Source organism: Amphiura filiformis, chromosome 5 (assembly GCF_039555335.1).
Source record: "Amphiura filiformis chromosome 5, Afil_fr2py, whole genome shotgun sequence".
Taxonomy (NCBI): domain Eukaryota; kingdom Metazoa; phylum Echinodermata; class Ophiuroidea; order Amphilepidida; family Amphiuridae; genus Amphiura; species Amphiura filiformis.
This window is the reverse complement of record NC_092632.1, coordinates 52,494,323-52,516,133: the sequence shown is the minus strand read 5'-3', so window position 1 is coordinate 52,516,133 and position 21,811 is coordinate 52,494,323. Positions and strand designations below refer to the sequence as shown.

At 34.3% G+C, this 21,811-nt stretch overlaps 1 protein-coding gene across 1 annotated transcript in view; it reads left to right on the top strand.

The window, feature by feature from the left end:
* The window catches only part of LOC140153351 (polypeptide N-acetylgalactosaminyltransferase 2-like), a 264,123-nt gene that overhangs the window by 136,691 nt on the left and 105,621 nt on the right, over positions 1 to 21,811 (top strand). The window contains exon 6 of the mRNA XM_072176081.1: positions 19,465 to 19,586. Coding sequence (XP_072032182.1) covers positions 19,465 to 19,586 — 122 coding nt within the window. The remainder of the gene's footprint in view (positions 1 to 19,464; positions 19,587 to 21,811) is intronic.

The window sequence follows — 21,811 nt, the reverse complement described above, 5'->3', positions numbered from 1 at the left end:
CCTGTGGAAGATGTTAGAATGAAACTGTTAGGCAGCTCCATTTGAATTGCATACACATTTTGAGAATGATTCAAATGGAATCTTCCACAGAGGGAGAGTGAGTTTCATATAGAGTTGGTTAATGTGCTTATTCCATTTGAAATTCATATTCGTACTCCTGCTGTGGAAGATATTTCCAAAATCTTCTATAAGGGGAATGCGGACTTCAAATGGAAGTCACAAGGAAACAGCAAATTTCAAATATTTATTTTCCTATAAAACTCTAAAGAAATAAAAAGATATAGTTATGCAACATAAGTTTATTTCCTGTGCCTTGAAAAGGTAAGGAACTCTGGAATCATGTTCCAAGGAAATTTGCTATTTTGAGGGACATTCTTGATTCGTGAAAATTATGTGTTGTGAAAATATTGTGCTCTACAGTATCATAATATATCACACCAAGGTCAGGTACTGGAAAGAAGATGACATTATTCATGTGAATATTTCAACTTCCAAACGAATAGTCATCAATTAACTCTCTTTACACATGTCTCGACTGTAGACGACAAATTTAATTTTTATTATAATAAAAAAATTCATAATTGTACATTTTCATGACCATATTTGGAATCAGAATGAGAAATGCATTAAAATGAGTACAAACAAACCTACTACTGGTTCAGTGGTTCTTGGGATAGCTCTTGATATTTTCAGAAAATATCTTAAAACTTGGACTTTTATGTTGAAGGCTGGCACACAGAGCATTAATTCAACTTGAAGAGAGTGAGGTTGATTGAAATCTGTTTCCACTTTTGAGAGTGCTTAACAGGTGTTTTTATGATTTGACTATCAAGTATTTAATGGATATAGTTAACAAGATACCTGTAATTAGCAAGGCAAAGTACTTTTACCCAAATAATTAAAGTATCATCATCATTTTATTATTTCTTTCTTTGAAAAAATGTTGTCCCTGACATTTATGTACATAAATAGATAAATAGTACACTGCCAATTATGTTTGTCATCAATAGAATTACCATTACCAAAGAATTGCTGAATTAAATTGAAATGAGACTTCAATAATATTTCATGAAGCTAAATGTCAGTTTGAGGGCATCTGACAGACTTTATTTGGTTGATTGATTTATAAATCGATTGATTAAGTAATTGATTGAATGTCTTCTTACTAATTATTGATTGATTGATTTTGGTGACTAATTCAAGAATCAGGTTGCAGTAGCCTGTGCATCTGCCTGGATGAAAAGTTGTCCAGCATAATTCCCAATAGTTATCTATTTATCAAGTATGTAAGAATTTTAACCATTAAAAAGTAAGCCAATAATATAACACAGGGTAAATTGCTGCTATTGTTCTACATGCAGGGGTCCATTTCACCAAACTTTATGAAGCTTTGTTAGTGTCAAAATCGTTCGTAATTTATGATGAGTCATAAGTTCCATTTCACTAAACATACTTACGAACAGTGCCATTCGTAAGCAATAGGGGTTTACTACAGGAACCCTTCGTCTAGTATTGGGTATTCGTATATCTTTACGAACGGTTACTTGACTTATGAAGGGCTAAGAGTTTAGTGAAATAGATCCCAGATCACAGTAAAAATTGAAGTTTGCCAGGCTCATTGCTAAACAGTATAAATGTACAATTTTACATTGTTACTTTTATAATCCACCTCCCCACACAACTTTTGTACAATTTCAGTACATTTCAGCAGCAAGAAATTGTCCAAACTTCACTTCCTTAACATTATATAAAAACTATATTCATTGTGGAGTATATAATTAGTCAGTAGAATAAGATAAAATTCACAAACTTTAACAAAAGTTAAAGTGTTTGTCACAGTTAATACTAGGGTGGTAGAGTTAAGTATGCGTTATATTAATTCTGGCATGCCACGGGGTGTCGAGTGATCATCAAACATTAATTCAGTCGGCTGCACTTGAATGCTCCGTGCATTTCATCATAATCAATTCCATGACGAGTAATTTGTATATTCATCACACCAGGGTTTTGCAAGTGAAATGGACTCCAGACACGGCTGGTTTATGTTGCAGCAATATGATAGTATCCATCCGTGTCTATGTGCCATAGACATTATATTTCTTCATAACAGAAAGAATGTATAGATATAGGATGTAATGGGACAAATACAAGCAATTATTATTCTTTCAGCAATACATATTCATCTGTGCATTTTACGCTACGTGTATGTTATGAGGCTCCGATCACATAGAAGTATACGGTATTCGCTATACGAAATACGCTCATTCGATCAGACTGAGTTCACATAGGAGTATACTATGTGAACTCAGCCTGATCGAATGAACGTATTTCGTATAGCAAATACCGTATACTTCTATGTGATCGCAGCCTAAAGCAACAGCTATCCACACCTTGTTATGCACTGTTCCAAAGATGTATTTATCACACTTATGCATGCAAATCATGTCATTAAACTGTGAATAGTATTGACCTTTTCATAAATGTGTGTCATAGTTTCTTATAAACTACCTCAACTAGTATATGTGACACGATCTGGTCCATGCAGGGGCTAAAGGCAGCAAATTTGAAACTGAGATAAAAGTAAAAATATGGGGCAAAAAAACAATAAAATACATAAGAAAATAGACATAAAAAAACTTCATAACTTTAGAACCAAGTATGCTAGACCTTTGGTGTTTCCAGTAAATGATAGCCTATTGTATGTATAATGTAATAATTATAGTAACTCAATGTTCATAGTTTACCTTCCATTTTAGTGTATAGGCAAGGGTAGATTCAAAGCCAATCCTCTTTATAAGATAACGTCATATACAAAAATTGATATGTTCAGTAGATAGCTTAAAATTGCTAGTTTTATTAAAAATGCTATCCTCGAAAGATATTGCAAAATTATTGCAAATTCAAAATTGTTGTCTTCAGTAGATATACCCTATTAAACCTGCTATCTACAGCTGCAGACTATGTATCCCAGTACTGTCTTTGATAGATAACATATTAGAAATTGCTATCTTTAGTAGATAGCATAATATTAGAAATTTAAAATCTTTTATATATCATATGAGAAAATGCCATCTTTGATAGATAGCATATTTAGAAATTGCTATCTTTAGTAGATAGCATGTTAGAAGTTGCTATCTTTGGTAGATAGCATATTAGAAGTTACTATCGTTAGTAGATATCATATTAGAAATTGCTATCTTTAGTAGATGACATATTAGAAATTGCTATCTTTGGTAGATAGCATGTTAGAAGTTGCTATCTTTGGTAGATAGCATATTAGAAGTTACTATCTTTAGTAGATATCATATTAGAAATTGCTATCTTGAATTGATATCATTTTAGAAATTGCTATCTTTGGTAGATAGCACATTAGAAATTGTTTTCTTTGGTAGATAGCATATTAGAAATTGTTTTCTTTGGTAAAAATTATATTAGAAATTGCTATTTTTTGGTAGATAGCATATTAGAAATTGCTATCTTTGGTTGATAGGCATATTAGAAATTGCTATCTTTGGTAGATAACATTAGAAATAGCTAGCTTTGGTAGACAACATTAGAAATTGCTGTCTTTGTTAGATTGCTTATCTTTGGTGATAGCATATTAGAACATTAGAAATTGTTATCTTTAGTAGATAGCTTTACTCAAATTGCTATCTTTGGTAGATAGCATATTAGAAATTGCTATCTTTGGTAGATAGCATATTAGAAATTGCTATCTGTGGTAGATATCATATTAGAAATTGCTATTTTTGTAGATATATTAGAAATTGCTATCTTTTGGTAGATAACATATTAGAAATTGCTGTCTTTGGTAGATAGCATATGAGAAATTGCTATCTTTGGTAGATCTAGCATATTAAAAATTTGCTAGCTTCAGTAGAAAACAATAAAAAGTACTAGCTTCAGAAAATGGCATTTTAAGATTGATATATTTGGTAGATAGCCCATACAAATGTAGTTTCTCAGTAGTTATTAGCCTATTAGAATTGCCATCTTCAGTATATAGCTCATAAACAATTCTTTCTTTCTGGAAATACTGACAATTTGAGGGGAGGGAGATTTAGCTTAGATAAAGAAATACACAAAAACTGTTGAAGAATGTGTCATATATTGACAGGAACTAAACATGTTCCATTGTGATTTACAGTGATTCAAGTAATACTATTTCTTTACATCACATTTGCATGAGTACTGTCTACTCTTCAGACAGGTGTTTTTGACATTTGAAAACATCATGTTTTGTCCATCTCGTCTAAGCCAGAGTCACATTGAAATAATGCAACAGGCTGGGTAGCAATTCAAGTGGGCAGGTAAATTAGCAAGCAAGATGTACCAAGGGAGGACCTTGACATTTTCTCTGTGGTCTCTAATGTGTCTTCTACATGTTTCCATTTATTTGTGATTACTCTGCCTACCCAGTGAATATTGAATGCATTTTAAAGACGCTATCAGCGAATAATCAGAAAATCATCAAAAATCAGATTTTGTGCATATTTTGCATGCAGGTGGGCTAACATACTATAATACAGGTGGTCAGATTGAACACATATCCTAATAGGGTAAAATGTGACATTATAGTCAAATTTGGAGGAGGACGTCCGTACGGACACTTAAATTACACACAATTGAATGAATGGGACTTCACATTTTGTGTAGTACCGCTTTTTTCTTCCGTACCAATTTTTCATATGGAAAAAGTACATAATGGGATTTTTTATGCGACTTTCACTTATCCTTTACTTTTAATCTATTTCTATCCTTTATAAAATGTTCTCATACTTTTGTGAGGATCGCTGCTAGTGCCTTTAATCATCTGGGCATTCTGGTTTCATTTGAAGAGGGCTTTTAGTTGATATGCAATGCCATCAAGGAAGATGAATCCTTTCTCACTAAATTGATTGATAAGATATGGTGGAAAGAAGTGTTGAACACTTATGTATTTCATTTTGTGTGTAACATGAAAATATTCATGAAGTCCAATTTTGATGAAATTTTAGCATACAGGGTGTCCCAGAAAAAATTACCGGGCAAATAAATTTGGACGTAAGTCGAGAAATAGACATCAAAATCCAAAAATCTAAAAACCAGTGTGTAGCCCATCTTATTCTGCATCGTATAAGTTAATTTTACTGGAATCGGTTGGCTGATTGCGAAGAAATGAGCGATTACATAATGCATGCGTCAATTCACTTCATTCCAAGTTTGAAAGAAGATCATTTAACACAAATGCGCACTAGTGGTTAACCGTCAATGGGCTTCATATTTTGTGCCGTGAAATCCTTTTCGTTATTTTTAAAGAAACATTTAAAACATTCAAACATTTAATTAGGGTTTGTTCAAATTTGAAAACCTGCACGATACTGAAAATGAAAGCTTGCATGTAAGATACTCGATGATCGGTACTTTTTTCGTTAATGTTGATATAATTGTTGCATAAAGAGTTATTGCATAAAGCATTCCATGTGGCTTTAAAAATCTCACACACATTAATGTTTTTGGAATATTTCCAAAAATTTGTATTGCAAAGTTTAATTCATTTAAAACTTCAACATTAATGTTGCATGGTATCAAAAATCACACGTAAAGATGTAAGCACTTGTTCATTGTCATTCTTGGTTCAAATGTTCTTTGGAAAGTTAAAATATAACTTATTTGTACAACCTAAAGAATTAAAGTTGGAAAGCTTCCAATGGAGGAAATCAAAGGTTTCTCGGACAAAATATTCTTCTTCTTCACTGAAAGCATGAATAACATAACACCGTCGGATTATAAAATAAATAATATGGATTAAATTTACATGAGATACACAAACTTTAGGAAGCGGTGAGCAAGTATGAGAAAAACGCCTGTTGATCAAACTTGGAATAAACTGCATTGATGCGCGCATTATGTAATTGTTAATTTCTTCGCAACCACTCAAGCGAATCAAATAAAATGTTCATATGTGATTCACAGTAAAATAGGCTATGCGCTACATTTTACATTTCTTGATTCTGATGCCTAGTTCTCGACTTACGTTCAATTTTATTCACTCGGTAATTTTTTCTGGGACACCCTGTATTGTGGCCTGTTATATTGGCAAGAATATTAAGTCGTCGGTCGTATCACATAGTGGCGGATAATAAAGTTTTGGCAAAAACCATAGTGGTGTATGTGCGCTGTGTGGGAAATGTCTGTTTCACTTAGTGACGCATAACTATTGGCAATTAAATACACATCAAATATATGATTTCACAATATTTGGGTATCCAAAGCAAACTTTTATGTGTCTACTTTACCATGATATGACCAATGACCACAACAAGTGACTCATCAACAATTGCTATGCAATATATAGTGTGTGTTTCTCGAAGTGATAAATTACGGCAAAAAATCACTATCTATCCACCACTATGTGCTGCGATCCCTCCCATCTACCCACCGCTATGTGATGTGACTGAAGAAATGTAGGAATTAAAATATTAGCTTGTGCGACAAATTATTTATTTAGCTTTAGTAATTAGGAATAGTACTGGAGGCATGGATACTGAAGTATGATGACCTGTCTAGCATGGCTTACAGCCTGTATCCAGACATGGTGTTTCTGATATGCTTGCCATGCTGAACATTATTAGGTCATTGCAATGTTTCTTAACAACATATTTATATACCATTGGGAGGTATTATGGTGTGCCAGAAAATTGTGTGTGTTTATCTGCAATCAAGGATACACAGGAGACTTTTTGCATTCAGACGATGAACCTAGCGCAAACAAGCACTGTCCTTGGCTTTTGGAGGTCTGCAGGAGGTCCCAATTCATGCAAAATGCATTTGGGAGATGTGTCCCCTATTTTGCAGTAAAATAGGTCCTTGGTTTGGTGATTTAACTTTGATTCAGGCTTAATTGGTTGTCTGGCATTATACATTGTCCATGGTCGGCAGTAGGCATAGGTAGGGGTTTGTGAGCATGTGTGTGATTGTTTGTGGGTGTTTTGGGTGTGGTGTGACACCCACTTCAGGTAGGTGTGTGCTGCAGAGGCCTAGAAATTTGTGAAAGTGCATTTGGATTCGCAGAGGAGAATTTTGGAGACTCGCCAATTCACGCAAATTTAGGATGGTGTGATTTACATATTTATCTCTCAATGCTTAAAATTGTAATTAAAAACTACTGTCCTCTATCACTCAGTCACGCATGAACAAGCTTGATACCATAAGTATGTGTGTGTTTATGAGAATATTGTGAAAAAAAGCAAATTTTCCCTTAACAGTTATTCAAAAGAAATGGTATTTGTTTATTAGTTCTATCTACTGAAGATAGTAATTTAAATAGATAACTAGGGGTGTTTTTTTTTAACCCTAATGATGAGGGAGGAAGGAAAGAAGGAAGGAATAAGAAGAAGAGAAAACTGGCAATCACACTTTGAATACAAAACATATCAATGAAATGAATCATTGGAGAAAGGGATTTAAAACACTACTAATGAACAGAGTCCAAACCAGCCACTTGGCAATCTTCTTTCTACTATTTGTTTCTTTTAACTACCACAGAATAGATAGACTTAAGTGGCCAATTTATGTGACAAATTAGGAAGTATCCGGGGAAATATCCATCTAATGATTAGTGCCATTTAAGTTGGCAATGGTTGTCCTACTTTGTGGTTGATTAGTAAGACTAGCCATTGTCTGTAGGGATTAGTGTTTGATGGATTGAGTGGATTTAATTTAAATGGATTTCCCCAAGTGATTGGTTAATAGTAGTTAAAGAAAGGAGCAATGAGCGTAATGACGGTCCAAAATTGTTGCTGATGCGAAATTCTGCTGTCTACTGAAGATAGCTAAGTGTGGAAAGTTACAGTGGATATGACAGTAGGATTCTGGAGTAATAATACACTAACGGATAAGCCACTTGTTAGCGCATATGAAGTCAGTCGCCTATCTCTCCTGTACGACAGGCAGATGATACTAGACATGGATCAAGACTGAATATTGTATAACATAATTGTGTAACAATCGTAATATGCAATCAAAGATCTGGGACTATATGATTGAGCCTAGCAACTGTAAATCAAACAAAATTAAGAGTAAGTCACTTTCATTTTTGAAACAGTATGCAAGTATTGCTGTCTGCACACATACATGAGTTTTAGGCTAAAAACTCCTCAAGGAGTGACTTCACTTTTTATTTGGGGATTGAATACGAGCGGTCATGCCCTGGTATGATAACATGAGATGTGGTTTCATATGTGTAAATATGGAGACATAATAAAGTAGTTTGAATATATGTAATTACAATCCCAAATCTTTTAAAGTGACTCCAATGCTGCTATCTACCGAAGATAGCTGCGTATAAAAAGTGGGTAGGAGAGAGTGACACAGGTTTCTTGATGATAATATGACTTCAAGCATACACAACAATATGTAAAAATGTGGATTTATAATTGTAATCCAAAATCTGGAGTGACTCAGAATTCTGCTATCTACTGAAGATAGCTAAATTATGTAAAAGGTTACAGTGGGTAGGTGGGAGTGACATAGGTTTCTTAATGCTAATATGTACACATGTAAAAATGTTGAGACATAAAGCAGTCAGCAGATTTACAATTATGATCCCAAATTTAGAGTGACTCAAAATTCTGCTGTCTACTGAAGATAGCTAAATGTAAAAAGTTAACAGTGGGTGGGTGGGAGTGACATATGTTTATTAAAGCTAATATGACTTCAAATATAACATGTGAAAATTGTTGAGACATACATAAAGCATTCAGCAGATTTACAATTGCGATCCAAAATCTGGAGTGACTCTAGATGCTGCTATCTACTGAAGATAGCTAAATTATGTAAAAATTTACAGTGGGTAGGTGAGAGTGACATAGGTTTCTTAATGCTAATATGACTTCAAACATGTAGACATGTAAAAATGTTGAGACATAAATACATCAATCAGCAGATTTACAATTGCGATCCAAAATCTGAAGTGACTCAAAACTGCTGTCTACTGAAGATAGCTAAATGTAAAAAGTTAACAATGGGTAGGAGGGAGTGACATATGTTTATTAAAGCTAATATAACTTCAAACATACCATGTAAAATGTTGAAACACACATAAAGCAGTTAGCAGATTTACAATTGCAATCCAAAATCTGGAAGTGACTGAAAATACTGCTATCTACTGAAGATAGCTAAATGTAAAAAGTTACAGGGGGTAGGAGTGAGTGACATGGGATTTTAATGTTAATCTTGACTTCAAAGATACATATTTAAAAAGTTGAGACATAAATAAAATTTACAGATTTACAATTGAGATCCAAAATTTAGAGTGACTCCAAATTCTGCTGTCTACTGAAGATAGCTAAATCTAAAAAGTTACAGTGGGTAAGTGGGAGTGACATACTTTTCTTAAAGTTAGTATGACTTCAAAGCATATGGCTAAAAATATGAAGACATAAGAAATAAGTGTTTATACTGTCACATCAATACTTACTGCAAGTTGTAATAAATAAAGGTGAATATCAGTACGTAGTAGAATAGAATTAAATGTATGGACAGTTTGTTTTTGGACAGGTTAGACATGAGTTGGTTATCAGCTGCAAACAGGTGACAAGCAGGTGTATGGGTAAACATTGTGTCAATTTGAAATTAGGATCCTATGGGTAGTGATAGAAAATTCATATGACTGCCCTTGGAAAAATATTGTCATCAGGATGGAAATGGGCTATTCCAGTTGAAATCCATACACCCCTATGGATGATATGACCTAAATCTCCCACATAGGGGGTGCAGATTTCAAATGGAGTCTCCCATTCAGGTAACTCAATTTGAAATTCACACTTGTGGAAGATTAAAGTCTATTGGGTGTGTGGATGTAAACTGGAATAGCCCATTGACTGGGCTTGTGTCTCCTCAGAAGGACCAGACTGCAGGCCTGACTGAAAATACAATGATTGGATTTTGAAAAAAAAAGTGACATAACATTAACTTTCCTACATGATAAGTGGGTTTTGTCAGGATCCATGAGGAATTGAAAATAATAATAAAACAATATAATTCAGAAAACATTCTAAACCAGGATGTATCAGTAAGCAAGTTTGTATTTTTTGTGTGTGGATCCTCCTAATTCAATTCTTATAGCTGTATAATACCTGGATTTCAAAGCTAACTAGTTCGAAATCATCCCCGGATAGGATGTTATGGTTTTCTTTTGTCCCATCTGAAGTGAAAGAAAACAATGAAATAGAGAAAACACAAGGGATCAATGAGAAAGGGTTTCATTGCATGTGGGTGTTAAATCTATCTATGTTTAACTGTAGCTAACCGCAATTACCTGGATTATAATACAAACCATCTTACCCAAATTTCCCAGTGGGACTCTTTTAAGTTTTACTTTTTCAGAAATGTCATACTTTACGCCATTATCCAACGAAAAAAGAAAAGTGATTAATGATTCAAAGAGGTAATGTCACCCCATCTTAAAGTTGTCCAAGTGGAACAAGTCGAATGGGTCCTGTGTGTTTTTTCTTGCTTAATATTTAACGATGAAGGGATGTTAATTGCATAGCCAATGAGCAGCCCGCGGCAGTTGATGCCATATCATTAAAGTGTTAGTTCAGCTTTTATGTTACTTGAGTTAACAGCTTATCTAGTGTTGCCAAATTTTCGCTGAAACAAGGTCTCTCATATCAACCAAAATTTCCCAAACCCAAAGTTGACTCTTAATTGCAGGTCAAAAGTTAATTATCTGCCTACTTTTTGATAAATGATCAAAAATCAAACTCAAAAAGGGTGTTGCTTGCATACTTTTATGTAAAAATGTAAAAAGTTGCCTTAGGTCACAATTCTTAAGTAGGTTTTGAGTAGCAAGGCAAAGGTTTAAATCAGCCCAATTGGGCTGCAAAGTGGAGGTTTGGTAACACTGTTTCTATCCAAATTGCTGGTTCATGTGATCATTCTTGCAGCAAATTAAAACTGTCGAATGTCATTAGTGTGTATTTTTTAATCCAAATTCTGCCTCGTAATTCGAGAACATCACGGAGATGAAAAATCTCACTTTTTATGTAGGTAAAATGTTAATTATTCCTAGTGGGTTCATCAAATCAATTACCCATGTCGTAATTTTATGTTCATTGCCAAATTGCACTCGTTAATAGCTGTGTAGGTTTACCGTTGTTTGGAACATGAATGCATGCTTGTACTTGTACAAGTGATCATGAAGCATTGTATAAATTGGCATCACGAGCACAGGTGCATTTCTTTCTACAAACAGGTTCAACTAACAAGTGTTTTGTTTGATTGAAATCAATACTGGCAATATGTTCAATTGTCATCATTTTTATTCCCTCCACATAGGTGTATATCATATAACCCAATTTAAGTTTTCTTGTCATGTGCTTCACCTATCATATCCTGCAGCAAATTAACCAGTGTAACCTACTTATATTAAGAGGCTTAAATATTTCTATTTTTACTGTAGGCTTATATTATGTTTCTTCACTTTGAAGCAAATTGACAGTTTTCATATGCTTCTATCATATCATTATTGAACTACTTAATTGAACTTGTTTTTATTAAGGCCTGGGAAAATTGTTTCTTTCGCAGGAATATGGGTGAAATTTTCCACAAAATATCAACATTTCTCATACCTTCTTGTCTGTTTCTTCAAAATTGTCCTCTAACCACCTTCCCTGGAAAGGAACTTTGTGATATTTCCAAATTGTGCCAAGCCTTACATACGATTATTTGCAGAGTGCCGCCAAAATCCGTTTCTTGATGCAAGGCAGAGAAACCGATTGAAGCAGCTTGCAAATTGAATATCAAATTGTACTATCATTGTTGCCTATAGCAGAATTGCAACATAACCCGTTCAACCTGCTTATACCAAGTGGTTTAGATTTCTATTTTTGCAACCAGGTTACATTTCTATTTTAAAACACCCATATATTTTGCATACAGTAATAGATTGCAACATAATACTGGTTATGTTAGTGAAGATTGAAGAATTTGGAAGCAGGAAGGATTGTATTTGGTGGGACATGTTTGGAGTTGAACTTAATTTTCATCATCTTTGAAAGTAACACAAATAGTATATGAAAGTATATAGCCCTACATCTTGGGAAAGATCTAGTTTTGCAATGTCATTCAACTTTCTGTTATTACATTTAGGTTATACATTTCTGTTTTTACAACACTGGTATGCTTTACATACAGTTGACAATTTAGAGGTAAAATATTGTATAATGTCTAGTGTGTTTGCTTCTTAGCTGAAAGTCCCTAATTTGTTGTTTAATGGTTTATGAAATGATGTGGGCCATAGTGGTCAGCGACAATCTGTAAAGCCATGAGTGTGAATTTTGCCCGGCCAACATTTTTGTGTGTATGTGATTTCGTATGATTCTGTAATCGGATCATGTGGGATGCTTTGTTTTGCAGTAGTAAGTTGTTTTCTCCACCCTGGTTTTGAACCACTGACCCCTCGGGGCAAAGGGCAAGACCTGGGATAGTAAGCCACAAGTGTGAATGTTGTCCGTCCAACATTTTTGTGTGTTTTTGTGATTTCTGCTTGAAAGGTCTGTGCACCTGTAAAACAGGGTTTTTTTAATCGCATTAGCACTACATTTTTGGAAGTAAACGAGGAGTTAGTTTATTGAAACAAAATACCGCTAAGAATATTGGATGATATAGTAATGATGATGATGGGAGTCATAATGGTTTAGTTGGTAATGATGTGTCTGGCTAAGGTTCAACAACCTTATTTGTAGAATGTTCATGCACTTGAAAGAATAATAATTATGTGACTTGATAAAGAGGTGAGTCCTTTGTTGCATGATACCAAGGGTCATTCTTTCATTTTATTTTGCAGACTATGGTGCAAACTCCATTCAAATTGGACTTGCAATTCAAGAGATATTTCTAGTGTTTTGTGCAAGAAGGCCTCATCTGTAAGCTGCCATAGGGCAACTATTGCAGATAATGTATTCTTGCACCAAACCTGTCAGACTTTCATGCGGCAGACACTAAAATAGAAGGAACTAAATGTTTCTTTTTATACAACATCAACAACAACAACAAAAAAAAAAGAAAAAAAAAAAAAAAAAAGAAAGAAAGAAAAAAAAATAGTAAGAAACAAGGATTGATTTTGCTTGCTATTATGGCATACACTTGTTTTGACAAATATTTTTTTAAGTTTTTTTTTTACAACTTCCTCATTTATACCATGTTATGGTCACTACCTACATTCACCGGTACGGATTTTACATTTTGAATAAGATGGACCATAGGCAAATGTTGAAACACATCTGATTTGTACAATTTGTAGTGTACAGTTTCAACAATCATCAGGTTTGTTTTATTTCTCAAATGTTTGTGATGGTATATATTTCTACCAGCGGTGCTGAATGTTTACAATATCATTCCATTCCAACGGAAGTCAAAGAAACTACATAGAAAAGCCTTTTAATTTTCCAATCATATAAATATTTTATGATATGATCTCATTACATGGATGTGCAGATTAACTCTTACTGCATTTGGAACAGGAAAGTAATTTGTAATAGCCCACCAAGGTTAAGAAAGCTTTTAGCATTGCATTTCATGCTCATAGCTATACTATCTATAATGTTTTACACAGCATTGCCAGTTCCTCATTTTGTTGTCCAATTGGATGAATTTGAAGAGTTAATGCTGCAATTTTTATAATGTGAATGTTTTCTATCCCATGAGAGTTAATTTAGTTTATTAAGAGAAAAGTGGACAGCTTTTTGCCTTCAACTATCACAAGTTTTGTATGTTTCATGCACGAAACATGTCAGCCATCACTTGATCGGTGAACTTGGAATCTCTGAAGATCTCCAGGTTTATTATAAAATACTGAAATTTAACTGCAATTAAGGGATGGGGTATGAACGTTTGGACAGTATTTATTGTGGGACATTAGAGCACATCAGACATATCGAAATGCATTCTGAATACGAAGAATGTCCTTTTAATATCAAATAATTTTGATTTTTGAAATTCGCAATTTAATACACATTTTATGGCAAATCATTAAAAATTGATATTTTTGATATTTAATAGTACTCGAAGTAAACTCTATAAACCTGATGATTTATACTTAAAGTGTATGTAGGTGGGATGAAAAGTCGACGATCAATGGAAAATTTTGACCTTTCAGTATTGAAGGTATGGATTTTTCCCAAAACACCAAAAAAAATTAAGTCTTTTGGGAAAAAATCCATATCTTCAATATGAAAGGTCAAAATTTTTAATTGATCGTCGGCTACATACACTTTAAGAATATATCATTAGATTTATAAAATTTACTTTGAGGACTGTTATATATCAAAAATGTGAAAAATATCAAATTTTAATAATTTGTCATAAAATTTGTATTATATCGTGAATTTTAAAAAGAAAATTATTTGATATCAGAAAGACATGCTTCGTATTCAGAATGTAATTAGATATGTCTGATGTGCTCTCATGTCCCACAAAAAATACTGTTGAAACCAAAGAGCTTTTAAATAGAAATAGAGTCGCAATAGATTATATAATCTTTTTGTTCGTTTGATGCCGATTAGAAGTTGCGACAGGCTATTCATAAAAGTGGTACCATTGTTTGAATAAAGGGTTCCGCCATTAAATTGGTCACTGATCCGCATCATATTAACGCTCTACACAACAGGCGAGTATCAATAAGTGACCACACTACAGTCATGTGTAAGGGCAGTCATGTGTAAAGTGGTACCATTGTACTCACGTATCCCAAATGTGTGCTTGTGTGGGTCTGAAGTATATAAGGAGGCTTTAGCTGTCGATGCAATCATCTTTACCACCCACCTGACATTAGGCGTTTCATTTAAATAAATTGAATGCTCTCGCTGATCGATTACACATTAGAATGTATGAAAGCTGCCATGTCCAGTCCATATATTACACTATAATGGTAATCGCTATACGTATACATGTAAGTATAAGTATAGGCCTATAAAGGTTGTTTTTAAGAAATTTCCATTTAATTTTATTTTAAGAAGGAGATTGGTATAGAAATAGTGGCGTGCCCAAAGAGGGAAGGGGGTTGGGGAGGGCAGATTCACTTCTGTGAGAAGTCTTGGGAGGGGAAGAGGGGAGGAGGGGGATATGGAGAATGAGAGAGGGTTGGAGGAAGGGAGAAATAAAAAGATATAATAAAGACAAGTAGATAAATATATAGAAATATAAGGAAAATGATGGGAATGAGAGAGGGAGGGTGAGAGGGGACAATGAGAGCGAGGGAGTGATAAAGTGTAGGCCTAGGAAAGAATAGGTACAGAGAAGGGAAAAGAAAGGAATGATGAATACATTTAATAATAATTATTAGGCCTATATAATAACTAAACACATAACAGCACTGGGCAGCCATTCTAAGATGTCAATGCCTTTATTCGTTACGTAATTAAAACGCCCAGTCAGATGTATTTCACACCTACCAAACACAACTCACCCAATTTCGCAAACTGGACGTTGAATGTACACTCTCATGAATATTGATTGGCAACATTTTCCAATATGTCAGCGCTCTAATCGGAAACAATAGAACAATAGACCCTGCAGAGCGTTGGTTGAAACGCTCAAAACGCTTATTCCAGATCCCATAAAGCACCACAGGATAATCTTAAATCTTTCACATGGTATTTTAATACACCATTAGGCATTAAAATCATGCAAAAAGTAGAAATTCAAGAAAAATTGAGGCGTCACTGTCGAGCAAATCACACACTATGACTTCAAGAGAAGAATTGGGCGACTTTTTCAGTGATTAGGCCCACACATCAGACTGAAACTCGTTGGCAACCATAGTTTTAGATTGCAATATCAGTTGAGATGTTTGAGGTTCAAGATAGTCAAGGCTGATGGAATGCGGTGAAAGCTGATTGGTTTGAAACTCAATTTTGTCACAATTAGGTTAAGAAGGAAGGACTCTATGAAGGTAATGTAGATGCAATTCAATTAAGCTTATGAGAACCAGAGTTGGGATGGCAAAACATCCAATGCACTATATGACACTATAGAAATAATATGTTGAAATGCGTACAGGTGCCAATTTCTTGTGAGCATGCAATTATATGCTGTAAAATGGGAAATCTTTTCCACAAAATTTTTAGTACTTGTTCCTGGAAAAAATGTAAGAATAATTCTGTAATAGCAATCAACTAAAGACTTTACCATACTGCATACTGTTAATGGAATAAAGTGCATTACAACAGGATGTGAATGGTATAATACATGGTGGACAGCTTTGGTATATTATGTAAAACTAACATCTGCAACCCAAATAGATAGGCCTAGAATAACATTTGAGTGGCCATAATGGTTTTTGTTTCTGCGTGCATCAATAAAGACCCAACATATGCTTACGTAAATTCACATTAGTGTGGGCTAGTCACATGTTACGCAAAGTACAACTAGCGTAGGTGCTGTGCTGAACTGCGTACATGCCATTTTAATGGTTTTATATCAATCCATGATGTTCTAAATTTGCCAATTATAAGCCAAACAAATGATAGAAACTAGGTTTTCATGAACCTGTAAGTAAATCAATGAAATTAAATTAAAAAACAAATAATTGAATAAGAAAAAGGAGAGATATTCAGGATAGGAAAAACAGAAGCAGGGGCCCTATATATAAACGTTACACAATCAACTTTTAGGCCTACAATAACATTTGAGTGGCCATAATGGTTTTTGTTTCTGCCTGCAATAATAAATTCCCAACATATGTTCGCATAAATTTACACATTACGCAAAGTACAACTAGCGTAGGTCCTGCGCCCAAATGCATGCACGTTTTTTTAATGATTCTATATCAGGCCATGATATTACAAGTCTTTGCCAATTATAAGCCAAACAAATTATAGAAACAAGGTTTTCATGAATCTGTAAGATAAAATCAATGAAATTAAGTTAAAAAACAAATAATTGAATAAGAAAAAGGAGAGAGATTCAGGATAGGAAAAACAGAAGCAGGGTCCCTATAAACGTTACACAATCAGCTTTTTCTTTTCTCTAAATGTAATCTTGATGTTTGATAAGTGATCCTTCCAAAATTGATTCACTCATGGTCATTTCCAATAGCAACATCCAGTTGGAGTGTCTTGTTATGTCAGTGATTCTAGACATTATATCATCCCTGGGCAGCAAAAATCTTCGATGCATAATTTCAATTCCTATTTGGCAAATGGTGAACAGTAATAAAATTTCAAATTTGACTGTATTTTCATTTTCCAGTTGACACAAAAACTACCTATCTGTTCAAGGATAGTGTTTTTATTAATAGATTATGTCCCCTGCAATATTAAAATAACATTAAATTAAAATTTTGTTCTTTGTTCCTTATTTGCCAAATAGGAAACAGTGAAAATGCACATGCCCAGTGATGATGTGCTGGAAGTTTCCATAAAAAACAAAATTTCCTGTCTATTAATATTTTCTAAATGTGTACACCCATATCAAAACAATGCACTTGTCGGCTGCTACACGTGTCACATTTCACATAATAGCTAGGAATAAATACCAGACTCATCTCTGAAGTGGAGGAACCTTCAAATCATCTCCAAATTGGGATAATTGGAAGTGACCTCCACTTTGGAGATGAGGCTGGTATTTATTCCTAGCTATTATGTGAAATGAGACACATGTAGCAGCTGACGAGTACATCGTTTTGATATGGATATACACATTACACAAATACAAAGAGTTCTTCAAAAGTACTACACCACACCAAACCTAGGAATATTTGTAACACTCTTTGAATCAACCAGGCCGAAGGGAGATGCTTTTAAAAATTTAGTTATTATCATCATCAACTTCCAACTTGCAATAAAACCGAAGGTTCAATTGTTGATACCATCCTCTATCTTACCATCTTGGTTGCAAAATTTATGAGCAACTATTGTAGCATTTTCTATCTCTAAGGAATGCAAAAAGTGAAGAAAGTGAAGAAAAACAGTTATGAAAATGTAGACATTTGTAGCCTTAAAACCTTGTCCTCTACATTTGATGGCTATCAGGCATAGGATTAAATCAATACAGTTGTTAATGGGGACCACATAAGGTTAAGTTTCTATATGATTGGGCTAAAAAGTGGGCTAATGGTAGAGCTCAGTAACGATTGTGGGCAAATCTCTTCCCAGAGTGCTTAGCAAAATTGTGAATTTTTTTTGTTGGTTGCATTTGTCACAAGTTCCATCAAAATATACTATACATGTACCTCAAGTTGGTGTGGACAGCTCTGAGAATCAAAGCTTGAGAAATATAAACTTTGGTAAACTTGAAAAAACAACCCCCACATGATACACAGAAATCTCAAGCAAGTTTTTCGGGCACAGGTTCCATATCATGGTCTCTTATTAGTTGCTATTGCATTATGGGATGTGTTTTAAGTCTGCTTTGGACTGTAGCAACTTTACCAAGTAGGGTAATGGCTTGCTTGCAAATTATATGGTTACATTATGAAGACTACTGTATGCCTAGGGAATGGGATGATTATATTAATATGATGTAAATGGCAGTTCATTGAATTAAATACGAAAAGTTCAGAATGGGGTATATGCATCTGCTGTGCTAGAAACCAAATTTGTGCAGGGCTGAGGTGCATAATATGAAGGGGTAAATAAAATTTTATACAAAATCATAGAGCTACAGTGTTTTGTTGGATTATCTTGTATGTGTGTGAGTGACTGTGTAGTATTTATGTGAAATTTGATCAGTCTGGTATAATTTGGTAATGTATTATTATGTTGTTTTGTTTTTTCGGAGGGAAATTTGTGAAATTAACCTGTTTTTATGTTATTTTTGAAGTACATTTAAATCTAGGGGTTGTTTGGATAATTTTAACGAAACATACCAATAGTCTACAGGCAGTATGTGATGTCATTACATAGTCATAATCTGAACATGTCTCTGCAAAAATTGGTTTTCTTTTTCAACATCATACAAACATTACATTTGTATAACCATGCTAACATTGTTATTGGTGATGTAGTGCTTGAATATCAAATGCAACAACCTGGACCTTTCTGAAACCCCTTTGAATTTCCAAATGCATTTTTTTTGTACATGGTATGTGAGAGCTTTTTAGTGACATTTGAAAGATCCAAGTTACTGCTGTACAAATATGGAGGGTAGGGTCCTGATTGGCTGATTGAATCAGACCATGAAATACTAGCATTCCATTGGCTGAACAAGTTTAGTCACAGCATGTGACCTAGCCCTATTTTTGCCTGGTTGTATGAATTTGCAAGTAGTGATGGGAAAGTATAGTTTGTGATGGGAGACGTAATTAGGTCACAGGAAAAAGAACTCCCTCAAATCGAGGCATCCACCATGTTCAACAAAGTTGCACAGAAAAGTAGAACTCATCTAATGTATTTTACGTAGATTGTAAATTACAAGTTTAATAAGGTCACAAGTTAAAGTCGAACTCACTCAATTTGTTACTTTGATTATATCTTACAGGTCTAAGAAGATCCCGAGTAAGAGGAGCAGATATAGCAACAAGTACTATCCTTACATTCTTAGACAGCCATTGTGAATGTAATGAACATTGGTTAGAACCACTGGTCACCAGAGTACATGAGGTGAGTCATGAATAGCAGGCTACGGGCTGTCTCCTACTCGGGTGACGGTGTTACTTTCACTAGGTCTTAAAGGATGAACCTAGAGAATTGTGTTAGCGGTGACACGTTATATAGGGTGATGTTACGGGCTAGACTAGGGCTTCACTGTTATGTTATTGATCGCAGACAACATGCATGACAAATAACACGGTGTAGAATGTTCATCTAGTTTTTCAAATATTACATTTTTTTATATCAAATACTGTAGTGGTATTAAGCAATTTACAGTTGAGGCTGTACTCTAGTGCCAGTGTTACTGCTAGTGGTACCAACCTGTTGAAGGCATGCATGTCGAAGAGGAACATAACCTAGTGGTGTTTGCACTCAAATATTGAGACAAATAAAGCTGACACACAAGAGGAATGGTATCTATTCTATAAAGGAGATCCCAAGGCTTGATTTGATATAAAGGGTGCCATTTTTTCCCCTTATGATTTTTCTTGGGAGGGAGAAATTTTCCAAAACTTTTGATATATTATTGGCCTTAACTCAAGAACCATAAGACCTATAGAAATAGAACTGTGATTATAGGCTTCCTTGACATTCCCTGTAAGATGAATATATTAATTTTAAGAAGTACGCTGCAGATTTTTAGTTAAATGGGTTATGGCTAACACCAGATATGGCTCCTGCCATCCTACTCACCTTAAGGTGGCACACAGGATCACTCAAAGTCGGAAATTTTAAACATTATTTTGTATTGTATCTTTAAAAGTAATGATGATACGTACATAAAAGTATACATTTTCAGAAAGGAAATGACACAAGGAATCCAACTAGCAAGGCAGATTTCTGCAAAAATGAGCAGTTTTTGAGAAAAGCGCCAAAATTGATTTTCCATGCCAATTTTTTTCAGTCCGCCATAACAACTTACCCAAAATATCAAAATGGATGAAAATTGCATATTTGTGTTCTAAAGACACGCATCTAGAAAGAGTTTTCTTAAATTTTTGAATTTTTTCTTCGTTTTAAATATATGGGTAAAAAAAGATCAAAATTTGAGATAATTTAAGGTACCGTATATTTTCAAAACAAAGAAAAAATTCAAAAATTTAAGAAAACACTTTCTAAATTTGTGTCTTTAGAACACAGATATGCCATAAAAAACAATGTCTAAAATTTCCTACTTTGAGTGATCCTGTGTGCCACCTTAACAAGGTTTTTCATATGAGACTACGGTCATTATGGTCAGAAACTACTATACAGAAAGAAAGTGACCCAAACTTGCCCATGACATATTACAATTTCCCAATCACCCAGATTAAGCCCCCACCTGGTTTAACAGAATGTATATTTCACCTCTCTTGTATAGTGATATTACACCTGTAAAAAGCCAATTGCTAAAGTTTCTGAAAGTTTATGTCGATACAAAAACTGAAGAAACTCTGTAGTTTAATATTGCACCTTTGTTGTATAGCAATATTACATACCTGTAAAAAGCCAATTGCTAAAGTTTCTGAAAGTTTATGTCGATACAAAAACTGAAGAAACTCTGTAGTTTAATATTGCACCTTTGTTGTATAGCAATATTACATACCTGTAAAAAGCCAATTGCTAAAGTTTCTGAAAGTTTAAATCGATACAGAACTACTTCCTAACAGAAATGTGCAATTTCCATTTACCTGTGCTGGCAAAAAGCATCATTAGAAGTGGTTATCTCTTTTAATGACCTCCACCTAGCAACCTGCGTCACACTTATTTCTTAAACTCTTGCAGATATTTTTAGTAACAATTCTTCACAGGCAACATTTAATTTGTGAAATATGCTCATGGACATTGGCTAAGATGGTCCTTAAGCCTCCCCCTTTGATGCATTTATAGGCGCCATTTCTGATGACCTCTGTCAATTCAAACCACATCATAACATCATGTTCTTGCTTTAAAATTGATTTTTTCCTATCATAGAGCGAGGTATAGACGCAATATTTCCAGAGGGGTATGAAGCTTTTTATGAGGTAAAATGTTGAATGTAATGAGTCCCTGCAGGGAGAGATGCCAACACTAAGCCATTTCCAAACATCTTATGAACTACGTATGAATATCCACTCGTATGTCTTCAAGAGCGTTGTGTGTTTTAATAGTACATCAGGAGGGAGTGTAGCTAGAAGTCTGTTAAGAAAAATCAATTTAGAATGGTAAATTTAGTCGAAAATCACAGGCACATACGTACTTGCAGGGTTTGCTGC